Raw genomic sequence first — 13,821 nt, forward strand, 5'->3', positions numbered from 1 at the left:
TTGATACAATAGCCTTCAAAATATGAAAGGACAGCTACCTGTTCCATAACTGGTGTTCTTTGAGATGTGTTGCTCATGTCTATTCCACAGTAGGTGTGCGTGTTCGCTACGTGCAACAGTGCCAGAAGTTTTTCCCTTAGCAGTACCCATACTGGGGAAGTGCCGCGGCGACCCCTGGAGTGGCGCCTGCATATCGCGCTATAAGGGGAGCCACACGCTTCCCCCACCCTTGGTTCCTTCTTGCCAGACAATTCTGACAGAGGGGAAGGAGGGCGGGGTGTGGAATAGACATGAGCAACACATCTCGAAGAACGCCAGTTACGGAACAGGTAACTGTCCTTTCTTCTTCGAGTGATTGCTCATGTGTATTCCACAGTAGGTGATTCCAAGCAATATCTGTTGGAGGTGGGTAGGAGTTCACGATAGACCGGGAGGGAGTACTCCTCTGCCGAACCCGGCGTCGTCCCTAGACTGGGCGACGATCGTGTAATGCGAAGTAAATGTGTGAACTGAGGCCCAAGTGGCTGCCCTACAAATGTCTTAGGCTGGTCTACACTAACCCCCCAATTTGAACTAAGGTACACAACTTCAGCTACGTGAATAACTTAGCTGAAGTCGATGTAACTTAGTTCAAACTTACCGCGGTCCAGACGCGGCAGGCAGGCTCCCCCGTCGGCTCCGCGTACTCCTTGCACCGAGCAGGATTACCGGAGTCAACGGCGAGCACTTCTGGGTTCGATTTATCGCGTCCAGGCAAGACGCGATAAATCGGACCCAGAAGTTGATTGCCTGCCGCCGAACCAGCGCGTAAGTATAGACAAGCCCTTAGACAGGGATATGGGCTATGTAGGCAGCTGATGAGGCCTGAGCCCTTGTAGAGTGTGCCCTAACGATCGGTGGTGGGGAAACCCCTGCCAGATCATAACACGTGCGTATACACGAGGTGATCCAGCGGGAAAGATGCTGGGTGGAGAAAGGTTGCCCCTTCACCCACTCGGCTGAGGCAATAAAGAGCTGCGAGGTTTTCTGGAACGGTTTGGTCTGATACAGGTAAAAGGCCAGCGCCCTACGCACATCGAGTGTGTGGAGGCGGCGCTCCTCGCTAGAGGAATGAGGCTTAGGACAGAGCACGGGGAGGAAGATGCTCTGTTCCATATGGAGACCACCTTCAGGAGGAACGCCGGACTTCATCCCTGTGGAAGACTGTATAGGGGGGTTCCGAGGTCAAGGCCCTAAGTTCCGAGACACATCGGGCCGACGTGATCGCTACAAGGAAGACCACCTTCTATGAGAGGTGAGACCAGGAACACGTGACCAGGAGTTCAAAGGGAGGCCCCATGAGTCGGGACAAAACCGGGTTTAGGTCTCATTGCGGCACGGGGGGTCTAGCGTACGGAAAGGCTGGCATACCGAAAGGGACCCCTTGCAGCATATTGCTCGGGTAAGACCAACATTGAAGGGAAACCAGTATCGGGGACGGAACCGTGAGGATCTTGTCCAGCCCGTCCCGGTCCTGAGAGAATTGGGAGGCTAGCCAGAGCTGGAGGGGCCTCATTTGGAGTCTGGCATGGCAGACCACGTACGTACATGCCGCCCAGAATTCAAAGGCATGCTCTTGCCGTCGTCACCGGGAAGGCCGTGACCGAGGCGATGAGATCTCTCAGTGCCTCGAACCTGTCTAGGAGGAGAGAGAGAGGCTGTGGCCCTCGAGGAGTCCAGTAACACTCCAATGAACTCTATGCGCTGAAATAGAGCTAAGGTTGATCTGGTCTCGTTCACCACTAGGCCAAGACCAGCACATGTCGAGAGGAGCAGTCCCACATGGGTCTTTACCTCAGAATGTAAGTCGCCCTTGAGAAGCCAATCGTCCAGGTATGGGAAGATCTGGACCCCCCCTCCCACCTGAGGTAGGCCACTACCACGGCCATACACTTCGTAAAAACCCTGGGTGCCGTGGATAGGCCAAAAGGGAGGACCGCAAACTGATAGTGGTCTAACCCTACTAGGAAGCGAAGAAATCGCATGTGCCCCTCGAAAATATGGATGTGAAAGTATGTGTCCTGGAGGTCCAGGATGCATACCAGTCCCCCGGATCCAGGGAGGGGATAATAGAGGCCAGGGACACCATGCGGAACTTGGAGCGAGCCAAAAAACGGTTTAGGCCCCGGAGGTCCAGGATGGGCCTGAGGCCCCTTTTGGCCTTCGGGATCAGGAAGTACCAGGAGTTTGCCTTGGAATTCTACCGGTACTCTTTCCACCACCCCCAGGTGCAGTAGACGGTCCACCTCCTGACCTAGGAGGAGGGCATGCTCCGGGTCCCCCGGGACTACCGGGGAGGGTGGGTGGTTTGGTGGGGATGAGGTGAACTGCAACATGTAGCCCCTGGAAATGGTGCTGAGGACCCACTGGTCCGATATTATACAGGACCACGCCACGTGGAAGGCAGACAAACGGTTGCAGAACACAAACTTTATTAACCGGGGGGGACTCCCTGGCAAACTTTATTAACCGGGGGGGACTCCCTCCCCCTACAAATAGTCAAAACCGCCTCTTCCCTGCCTCTTGCCCTTAGAGGGTCCAGGCTGTGGGGTGAAGTGGGACTGCCGCCGAGACCAGCATTTTTGGTCCTTCTGTCTCTTATACGGGGGCTCGTATCTGCTCCTCGCAGGTCGAGCCGACGGTTGCGGCCTGGCCTTGTCCTTAGCCAGAGGGACGCAGAGGCCCAAGGTCTGCAGGGTGGTACGGGAATCCTTCATCCCATGCAGCCTGACGTCCATCTGGTCCGCAAAGAGCGCTTTTCCATCAAACGGAAGGTCTTGCATAAGGGATTGGGCCTCCGACGACAGACCCGACAAGAGGAGCCACGATCCCCTACGCATGGAAATCGCGGAAGCCATCGAGTGGGCTGCAATGTCAGCTTCGTCTGATGCCACTTGCAGGGCCGTTTTTGCCGCCGCCACCCCCTCTTCCACCAGAGCCTTGAAGTCCTTCCTGTCCTGATCTGGGAGAAGGGTCTCAAACTTAGGCAGAGACTCCCAAAGTTTAAAGTCATATCTGCTTAGTAAGGCCTGGTGGTTGGCTACCCTAAGCTGGAAACTCGCAGAGGAATAAAGCTTTCTACTGAAGGAGTCCAGTTGTTTGGCGTCCTTATTTTTGGGGGTGGGTGCGGGCTGGCCCTATCACTCCCTGTGGTTCACCGACTCTACCACAAGCGAGTTAGGTGCCGGGTGGGAATAGAGGTATTTGTGGTCCGTGGCCGGCACAAAGTACTTCCTCTCAGCCTTCTTGGAGATTGGGGCCAAGGAGGCAGGAGTTTGCCACAGTTGTTAGAAATATTGGCTATACCCTGGTGCAGGGGCAGAGTCATGCGGCCCGGTGCCAAGGGAGACAACACGTTGAAAAGGGAATCGGATAGGCCCTCCATCTCCTCAGCCTGCAGCTGGAGGCTGGAAGCCTTGAAGTCCTCCTGTGGGACTGAAGGTGGAGGCGCCGTTATGGTGTCGTCCGGTGCTGGGGAGAGGGCCCGCACGGAGCCGAGGACCTCAGTCGGTACCAGGGGGGTCGAGCCCTAGATCAGAGTCCGGGCACGGATCTGCTGACTTGTGGCCTGCCAACTTGTCTCTTAGGCGGTCGGATGAGGCCGATGGAGCCTGAGATGCTCCAGCAACCAAGCGGGTACCCGTCTCGGCAGGCATCGGTGGCCACGGAGCCCATTGGCACCACTGTCCTTGCCACGGGACCCCTTGCCACTGACCCAGCTGGGAGCCCGGTGGCGTTATCTGCCCCGATTGATCCGCGTGGACTGAGGATGGGCGGTTGGGTGCTGAGGCCGAGGCCACCGTCGAGCGCACGGTCTCATGAGAGCAGTAGGAGTGGCGGTGCCTGTGACGCCGCCTCCCTCGGGACCTGGACCGCGACATCGAGGAATGGTACCTGCCCGAAGTGCTGCTTCAGTACTCATGACGGCGTCGGGAGGTCTGGTGTCTCTGCGCCGAGGCATCGCGGGGGGAGTCTCAAGCATGACATCTAGGCGAGTGGGAAGTGGAACTGGAACGACAACGTCTATCCCGTCGAGAGCGGCTGCGGTAGTAGCACCGCAAAGGGGAGTGATCCCGGTGCCTCTCTCAGTGCCTATGCTTGCTGGCAGGTGGCGTTGAGGGTCCCCGAGATTCCCGTCTGGCTGGCGACCTGGATGGCCTGGCCGGCGTTAAGGGCGGGCGTGAGCTACAGGAAGATTGGTTGTGGCGCCGAGCAGTGCGGGGAGGGGTCCTCGGAGTGGGAACTGCATCCCGCCGAGGAGGGTTGGTGGGCACCCAAAGGAGGCTTGCCGCAGTACCAAGGGCCTGTCCCCGGTGCTGTGTGCCCGGAACCGGCAGGCTCAATGACTTTCAGAGCCTGCATTGCCCCTGGTATTGACGGCATCTGTACCGGTGGGGATGCATGCACGGACGGCGCCGGGCTGCTCGACGCGGGACCAGCCTCCCCTCTTTCCTTGTCTCGGCACCGCTGCGAGGTAGGGCCCTTCCTCTGTTTCTTGGAGGGAGGCCAGTGCCAGCTGGTCGAGGGGGCCTCGCTACGCACCGACGACGCGGCGGCGGGTGCAGAGTCCGTTTGGTGCACCGAAGTTGGGGCCAGCACCAACCCCATCAGGAGTGCTCGAAATCTAATGTCTCTCTCCTTCTCAGTCCTTGGCTTGAACGACCTGCAGATCTTACAACAGTCACTGATGTGAGTCTCATCCAGGCAGCGGAGACACTCAGTGTGCGGGTCACTCCTAGGCATAGACGGCGACAGGAGTCGCATGACCTGAAGCCTGGGGCATGCCCCGAGCACACACTAACAACTGAAGAAACAATCCACAAATGGAACCACTAAGGTCGAGAAGAAATGCCGCAGCAGAGCTGGAGCACAAAGTTCCGACTACCTTCACTGGCGGCAAGAAGGAACTGAGGGTGCGAGGAGCGCGTCGCTCCCCTTATAGTGCGATATGCAGGCGCCACTCCAGGGGTCGCCACGGTGCTCCTCCAGTACGGGTATTGCTAAGGGAAAAACTACCGGCACCGGTGCACATGGTGAGCATGCACACCTACTGTGGAATACACATAAGCAATCACTCAAAGAAGAACTCTCTTTCTGAATCCGCGGATTGTTCCAGAGCTTTCCCAAGACGCTGATCAGTTTCACTGATGCTATTCAGAATCCTGTGGCAGCTGTGAAATTAACAAGAATCTTTTCAGTTTTACTCTGTCTCAATTTATTCGAGCTATTTCAGGACAGGATCACCTAATGAAGACGGGGAGGGCAGCAGATACCACCACCCCAAGGCAGCCAGGATGCTCTGGGCTGGAAAGACTAAGAAAAAATCTTCTCCATTTCAACAGTCAGGGAAGGGGAGGATGGGGGGGAGAGAGAAGTGATTCAGATTTAAGAGACATATTAGGCTACAGGCTGCTATGAAATATGGAGCCCACAAGCAGGGTCCAAGGTTAGACCATCTCTCTTCTATGTGGCTTGGGGCAGGATTTGGGTTTCTCTCTCACGTGCTTCCCTGAGGCCTTATTAGAAGCCCTCAAATCCTGTATTTGCCTCCAGCAATTAGTAGTCCCAGTTCTGAGCCCTATTTGACATAATCAAGTGAAGCTGAACTAAAATTTTGTAAAAAATGGATCCTAGATGAACCTCTCTTTCTCCCATGAAAGAGAAACAGGTGGATTCAAGAAACCTACACACACACCCCCACACACCCAAACTGATGCCAAAGTGGATCTGTTTGAACATTTACATTTCATCCAGAGGACATTTCTAACAGATTACTTTTCCCTTTCTTCCATATTGTGAGCATTTCACATACAAAATCTGTCAGTTTCATAGCACAGAATGTTCTATTAGTGAAAATTTATTTCAGTATACATTGTTACATGTAATTTCTGAAACTGTGGCAACTTAGTAACCGCTAGGATTCCATTCAAGGAAGCCATATGAAGCCTTCAGGGTGATGGCATGCAAACAGTTTCAGTTGTGATGGCTTGTCACTCAACAAATCAAACAGTGTTAAAAGAAGTTAGCTATAGTTGTGAGGTGACTTGCAAACAAAGAGCTTTTTTTCCTATATGCTGGTAATTAAGAGGCAAAAATATCCACTGTTCCATAAGAATACAATGAAAATATTATTCCCTTCTTAGAGGGGGAAAAGTGACTGGATACAAATTACAGTTACATAAATGAACAGAATGTTGTGCCCTGCAGTCTGGCTGCAGAATTAACAAGTGTCAGCTTCAAACAACAAAGTGAGTTCATTTACCTGTGCACTATATACACTACACTTACTAAATTATTTCAAGGAAGCTGAACTATGAAGAATCCTAAAACTACAAATATTGATCGTTCAACATCTTTAATAGACCGCGTTCAGTCCATGTTAAGAGATGTTCCATCATTGCCAATTCTTAACAGGATCGAGGCATCCCCTGAAGAAGTTTGTGTCCTTTAACTAAATACACAAGTCAAATTGTCATAGAGCAACATGGACTTTAGTGTCAAAATGAAAGTAGTTTGCAAGAACTCTGCAACAAGACTCTGGGTCATATCTTGGACCACTGGATAGGTAAGGAAGATCTTGTCACATTCTGAAGAATTTTCCTCTGGATTTTGCAGAATTTAGGAACAATCCACTGTATTTTTAAAAGTAACTCTGTTCCAAAGAACACTGAATTCAACAGAAAGACTCCCATTGAGTTCGACAGGCTTTGGATTGGATCTTTAATTTTTATACTGCTGAGCTGTTTTACGTATTAGCTTTAATTTACCTCTCTTTTTTTTTTTTTTAATTCTCCTACCTACATGAGCTCTTTCATTCCCCCTTCCCCAAGTTATTACCAGTTCCTACCTAATAAATTAGGGTTCTACTCCGTCCACAGTGGGAGGGTGAACACACAAAACATTTAATAGACAATATGAGTATTTGTAGCTAACATTTGCAGCCTCATTCTTGTGAAACTTCCTGTGAAACGTCTGGCAAATGAATCCAACCACATTGGGTAAAATAAAACAGCTGCTTATTTCAGTTAAAAGCAAGCAACAGTGAAATAATTAATATGTTGGCATATGAGATGCCACTATTAAGTTTCAGTGTTAACAACAATTGAAATGTGGCAGTTCATGACTCAGGGTTACTGTTTGTGGTTAACTATAGACTCTAGATGACAGGACTACATTGGTCCACATTTAGTAGAAGTACATCTTTGTATCCAGAAGAGCTAGAAAAAAATTTTTTTTTTTAACATAAGCCTGAGTTCTGCAAAAAATATCGGAAAGATCTGAAGTCTATAGACATGCCCTAAACCTGCACTAAAGCATGGAATTTCTGCAACTTATTTTAAAAGTGACATTAGTCAAATCCAAATAAAAATAGTGCTGAGTTACAACAAGATCACAAAGATCTCTTTTCTGTTATTCTTATTGTAGGCATTGAGTTAGTGGCTGGAATAACAGTAATTCCAAAGGAAAATAGCTGTATTTCACAAAACACTTTCATATGATGATACCCTGGTTTGGATGACAGTATAAATCACAAGATGACAAATTATTTAGAACAGAAATGGAAAAAAAAAATGATGTGATTGCAGCTGCATCAAGGCCAGTCACACAAATCCCCCCCTCCCCCCCTGCATTTTCAGAAAATACGCACCCGACAGACAGGTAGTAGGAAAATGGAAGGCACATTATGTATAGCTTGCCGAGATGCACTGCTGGAGAAGGAGTGATGTAAAATGTTTTTATACTCTCAAAAGACAACTTTTAATCCACTCATCTCTTCTCTATTAAAATTATCAAAACTGCAAAATTTAAATAATCCTATTCCAACCATTTAGTATGTCCATCTACAGTACTAAAAAGTTTCTTTTGCCAAGAAACAGATTGAATATATGTTCTTCTTTTTAAAAATAAAAATGTACACAGCTTCCATATGCTGGCAGCCACCATGCAAGTTTAGTCTTGAAAACAATTTGCAGTGTCACATCTTTCCATTATTTCAGCAAATAGTTTTAGACAAGACTGAAATCTTGTTCTTGCATGTTGGAGTTAAAGGATGTCTTTAGACATTGGGTTGAACTTTAACAGGCAACTGACTTGTCTTGTGCTGTCAGAGAAATCTACAGATGTCTAATGCAACACTGGAACTTTAAAACGCAGGAGTCCATGACCTCTATTTAAGATTAATCACTTTTATGCAGATTTCACAAACATTTTATTTGTATACATGGAAAGCTGAATAAACTGGTAACCAAGCTTGCTATTTCAGCTCGTTTTTATTTTAGACCACACTTCACTCCCTCCAACTTCCTAAATATCATTTTCACCCCCACTCTCTTAAAAACGTATAAGAAAGTAAAGTAACCAATCCTATTAAGAACAAAAGGAATATTACAGTCACTCCTGAAGTTCTGCAGCAACTGGACAAAGTTTAAAGAGTTGAATAACTTTAGCTAAAACTATTTTTCATTCTCTTTTTCAGGTGTTTTTTTTTTATATCTGATTATGACCTACAAGTTAAAATACACAGGTACCATTGTAACAACATTGCTGTTATTATGGTAATTTAATATATATAAACTTAGTTATGTCATGTAACTCAGATGATTTTAAACAGATTTTATTGGCTGCTCATTGCTAAGCAATTACGTTTAGCTATAAAAACGTTTGTCCCTGCAATACAAATGGAGTATATGCTTTATCATTGTGCAGACATATACCGTTCACGCTCATAGTTCAACATACATTTAACATTTATTACTATGCAAAACCAGGAGGGATCCATTCATCCTTCCAATAGTGACTATTTAAAATGTATACCCCACTGAAAAGCGTACACTTTAAGCTCTTCCATATAATACTTTACTCACCAATGCTACTGAGAGAACTGCTACTTTCGGAATCAGATGGCATTATGGACAGCACACTGTAAGTGGACCCTGGAATAAAAAAAACAAAACAAAACCACAAAAAGTTAGTTTTCTTGCTTTGCTCCCCACCCCACCCCCCAGCTTCCCTTCAATTCCTCAAGAAAGCATTTGTGCCAATCTCTTAACAGGTCAAACCAAAGGTTTGAAACAGGCATCTCTGCTGAGATCCGGGAAAGAGTTTGTTGTTTACTGAAGCACTTCTACAGCATATCACTAGAATGGTATCACAGTAATCGGAATACCTGTGATCAATGGCTTCCTTTTTCATTAACCATTCTTATTCAGCGGCATTACCCCTAATCAAACAATTACTTCTCCCAGCATTTGAGAGACAGTAATGTCTGGCATAGTTCAAGACTTCCAAAAGGAGGCCTACACTACTGGCGCTTTCCTGTTTTTGAGACACACCAAAGCTTCTATCTGGTCATGGCACCTAATTAGGATATGCTGACCCTCAAGAAGCCATTCCCAAGCTTAAAGAACTAATTTCACTGCTTGGGCTTCAATAAATCCAGGCTGCCTCCATTTGCTTCTTTCAAGTAGCCACTCTTACAAGACGAGAGCCTCAACACTACTTTGCTAGTATTGGAAGATACTGAAGGCTGGGATCTTTTATTATTATATTATTATTATGAAGTAAGCAAGCTAGAATTTATTTACAAGAACAAACAGAAAGACAGGTCCCTAATTGAAGAGCTGGCTATCAAATAGAACACCATCTCCTCTCCACCCACCCCACCCCCCCAAAAAAAATCCACCACAGAAAAGAGTGAGGGAGGGGGTTATCAACTATAAGATAAGTGGCACAACAAGGGAATTTCCATTGGGATATGAAGTCCATCCTCCAGGAACCTGGCCTTAGGCTGAACGTGGCTGTAAAAGACACTTCTCTTTTTTTATTCTCCTAATTCTTTCCTCTCGTGCTTTAAGGTTTGTTTCTTCCAGGTTCCTTGGGATTAACAGTTGAAGCACTGGAATCTATGTTTCCAGTACGGGAAGCAAAAAAAAGACTAGGAAATAAGAAAAAGATAGAAGTCTTTCTTGCTTTCCGTCCTTTCAGATATGTCTCAACCTACCCCTCCCCCCAGACCAATTGGTTATTTGAAAGAGGAAAGAGAAGACATATGACAAATAACAGAAGCTTCCTCCGCCCCATCTCTCCCTCCACTCCCACCACCACCATCTCACACTACAAAATAAAATTAATATCAAAAACTGAGGCCCAGATCTTCAGCTGGAATAAATTGGTGTAGCTTCATGGATTTCAATAGAGCTATGCCAATTTACACTAGCTGAGGATCTAACCCTGAATTTGATAAAACAGGAGCAAATGCTGCACAGATGAGAGTAATGTCAAAGAACTATGGTGATGCCACAATCAATCCTTTGAAGCAGACTCTCTAGCTTCACTAACTAACAAACAAACAAAAAAATACATACAAGAGGAATTGGGTTATTTTACCTGACAACTTTTTGCAAAGAGAGTTTCAAAATGCACTGGTTATTGAATAATTCTAATTGATTATATAAGTTGTATATTATAAAACACATATGACAAGTATGTCACTTTGATACAACGGTTTCAGAGGACACTACATTAGTTACCTCCCCCCCACCATACTTCTGAAGTTTTTGATGTGGTAAAATAAGTTTTGTTCTTTGTTACTGCTCATTAAAAGTAAGATACTTTGAGCACCCAACTAGAATCAATGAGTGTCTCTCAGCATACGCTTCTTCCACACCTCCATACTGACCCTCAGCACATCTTGTACCTCACGCGGGGGGGGGATTAAGGCTGCTGACTTGGGCTCACAAGATCAGGGTTCTGTTCCCGGTTCTAACCACAGCAATCATTTATTTTCTGTTTCTCAGTTTCCCAATCTATAAATATATTTCCCCAAGAAGGTTAATAGGATAAGTTAATAAACGATAATGAGGCACTCAGATATTACAATAATGAACACTGTAGAGAAGTGGAAAAATATAAGAAAAATTAGCACAGAATTTTCTCCGTCACCCTAGTAGAACATCCTTTCAACAGTCAGACTTCATACTCAGCCTGAAGTTTGTAATAGACACCGAAGATACCATGATGGTCCAGAACATCACTTGAGCTTAAAAAAAAAAAAAAAAAAAAAAAAAAAAAAAAAAAAAAAAAAAAAGCTGATCCCTTTAGGTTTTGGCTGAGATTCAAACGCTCCATCTTTTCTAGCTAATGAGGGCTGACATTCGCATATAACACATATGCTGTGGGAACTTACCTTCAAGCAGCAGTCAAAAATGGATTATGGGTATAGCATTTATCATCACTTACATAGTGCTAATCGCATGCTAGGGAATTTATGACACGTGATGAGACAGGCCCCTTCCCTAACCAGCTGATAATATAAGGCCCCAAGCCTGCAAATGCACCCATGCATCCGGAGCCTCATTAAAGTCGATGCAGTCCATGCAGGTGTAAGACTCTGCTTATGCACATGCAATACCAGGGCTTAAGTAAAGAAAAGAAACCATACATGGGAGAAAGGATACCAGGGTATGAACATATCATGGTGATGTTTGGTACATATCTTGTGGGTCCAAGATCAGCAGCAGCAGCATCTCTGTGATGGGTTGGATCACAGAAACCCCCTTGGGAGCTGCCACCTAATGTACCAAGACTACCTCTGCTCCTGTTTTCCCTGCCAGCTCAGGACTCCAGCACCCTGTCTTGCTGAGCCAGACACTCCCATCTGCTCCAACACAAACCCAGGGTCTGAATCACTTGCCCCAAAGCTACACGTTTACCTGAAAACAGCTCACAGAAGTGTGCTTGTCTTTAGCACTCAGATACCCAACTCCCAATGGGGTCTAAACCCAAATAAATCTGTTTTACCCTGTATAAAGCTTATGCAGGGTAAACTCATAAATTGTTCTCCCTCTATAACACTGATAGAGAGATATGCACAGTTGTTTGCTCCCCCAAGTATTAATACATACTCTGAGTTAATTAATAAGTAAAAGGTGATTTTATTAAATACAGAAAGTAGGATTTAAGTGGTTACAAGTAGTAACAGACAGAACAAAGTAAGTTACCAAGCAAAATAAAATAAAATGCACAAATCTATGTCTAATCAAACTGAATACAGATAATCTCACCCTCAGAGATGCTTCAGTAAGTCTTTTTTCTCAGACTGGACACCTTCCAGGCAGTAGCGGATTTACCATGGAGCCGGGCCCACACTCCAGGGGGGCCCCGACCAAGCCCACTCTTCTCCACTCCCCGCTCTCTCCTGCGGGGGGCAGAAACTTGGTGCTCCTGGCAGTGAGGTTCCTGCTACAGTAGGGCAGCCAAGCTCCCCATCCCCTTTCTCTTCTCACAGCTTGCTCCCTTCCCGCCCTCCCCCTCCCTGCCTCTGATCAGCTGTTTGCCGGCAGGAGGGTGGGGGAGGAGCACAGCCGCAGCATGCTCACCTGGGGAGAGAAGGCAGAGAAGAGGCGGGAGTGCGGCCTTGGGGAAGGGGGTGGAACGAGCATACCTACTCTGACTGCAGAGCTGCACAGCCAGGCTGAAAAAAGAAGGTGCTGCTCAGTTCCCGGAACTTTGCACTTGGACACCACCTTCCAGGTCCTAGTGCTGGTTGAGCTCCCTTCTGTGTGCTGGGAACCATCCTTCATCTTGTACAACAGTGAGTGCCCATGGTGGGGCAGGGGGAGAGAGGCAGTGGAAAAGGAAGGGAGTGGGATGGGAAGGAGATGGAGTGGTGGGGAAGGGGCATGGGATGGGGAAGAGAAGGGGATAGGGCAGGGATCGGCAACCTTTGGCCCGCGGCCCGCCAGGGTAAGCCCCCTGGTGGGCCGGGCCAGGTTCGGCAAATGGGGGGCTGCAGGACGAGGGATGTGCTGGCCGCGGCTTCTCACAGCCCCCATTGGCCTGGAGCGACAAACCATGGCCAGAGGGAGCCACAATTGGCTGAACCTGTGGACGCAGCAAGTAAACAAACTGGCCCGGCCCGCCAGGGGGCTTACCCTGGTGGGCCATGTGCCGAAGGTTACCAATCTCTGGGATAGGGGAAACGGGGGCCCAGCATGCAGATCCCATTGGCAGCAGCTGGGGCTCCTCTGTTAAGCAGGCCCATCACATCCTCACCCTGACAAGCCCCGCCTCCCCTGCATCCATACCACCCCGGTGAGCCCCCCAGACACCCTCCCCACTGAGTCCCAACAACCTACACCTAGACCCCCACCCAAATGAACCCTGTAGATAAATCTCTGTATTAAGCATCTTCACATAACTTTCATGACTTCGTATTATGCCTCTCTGTATAACCTTGTATTAAGCCTATCTATATATAACCTCTAACTTTCATGACTTTATATTATAACTCTTCATATAACCCTGTATTAAGCTATTTTCATACAACTTTGTTTCAAGTCCTTTGATATAGGAACTTTGTATCAGATTCCTATGTAGACAAACTTGTAGAGAACTTTGTGTTAAGCCTTGGTATAATGTTATAGCCCCTAAGGATAGTTAAAGTAGAAACAAATATCTTTTTGCTAGGAGTAGAATAAGATTCCCCCTCCCCACACTCCCTTAATCATTTGGCACGTTAAATGAATGAGGTGTGAATGAGCAAGGTGTGGAAGGCAAGCACCTCCATACAGCTAGTTGAAAGGGGATGGAAGCCAGACTGAAGGACAATCGAACTTGTCAAGTGGGCTCACTAAAGAAGAGCAGACATATTGATGGCTTGCGGGGGGGGAGGGGGGGGTTTAGAATCAAGCACCTTCTTTTGGAAACAACCTCTTTGAACAGTATTGTAACACCACCCAGAAGGAAGCAGCACAAAAGGACCAACGGACACGGATTTTGAAT

The 13,821-nt window shown here is 47.4% G+C and overlaps 1 protein-coding gene across 2 annotated transcripts in view; it reads right to left on the bottom strand.

Annotated features, from left to right (window-relative positions):
- Nucleotides 1–13,821, bottom strand: part of DLG5 (discs large MAGUK scaffold protein 5) — a 204,877-nt gene that overhangs the window by 115,803 nt on the left and 75,253 nt on the right. The window contains exon 2 of one of the 2 annotated variants that reach the window (XM_054034357.1): nt 8,904–8,972. The exons of the other annotated variant lie outside the window; for it this stretch is intronic. Coding sequence (XP_053890332.1) covers nt 8,904–8,972 — 69 coding nt within the window. The remainder of the gene's footprint in view (nt 1–8,903; nt 8,973–13,821) is intronic. 2 annotated transcript variants of the gene reach the window in all.

The sequence above is a fragment of the Malaclemys terrapin genome, chromosome 7 (assembly GCF_027887155.1).
Source record: "Malaclemys terrapin pileata isolate rMalTer1 chromosome 7, rMalTer1.hap1, whole genome shotgun sequence".
NCBI lineage: Eukaryota > Metazoa > Chordata > Testudines > Emydidae > Malaclemys > Malaclemys terrapin.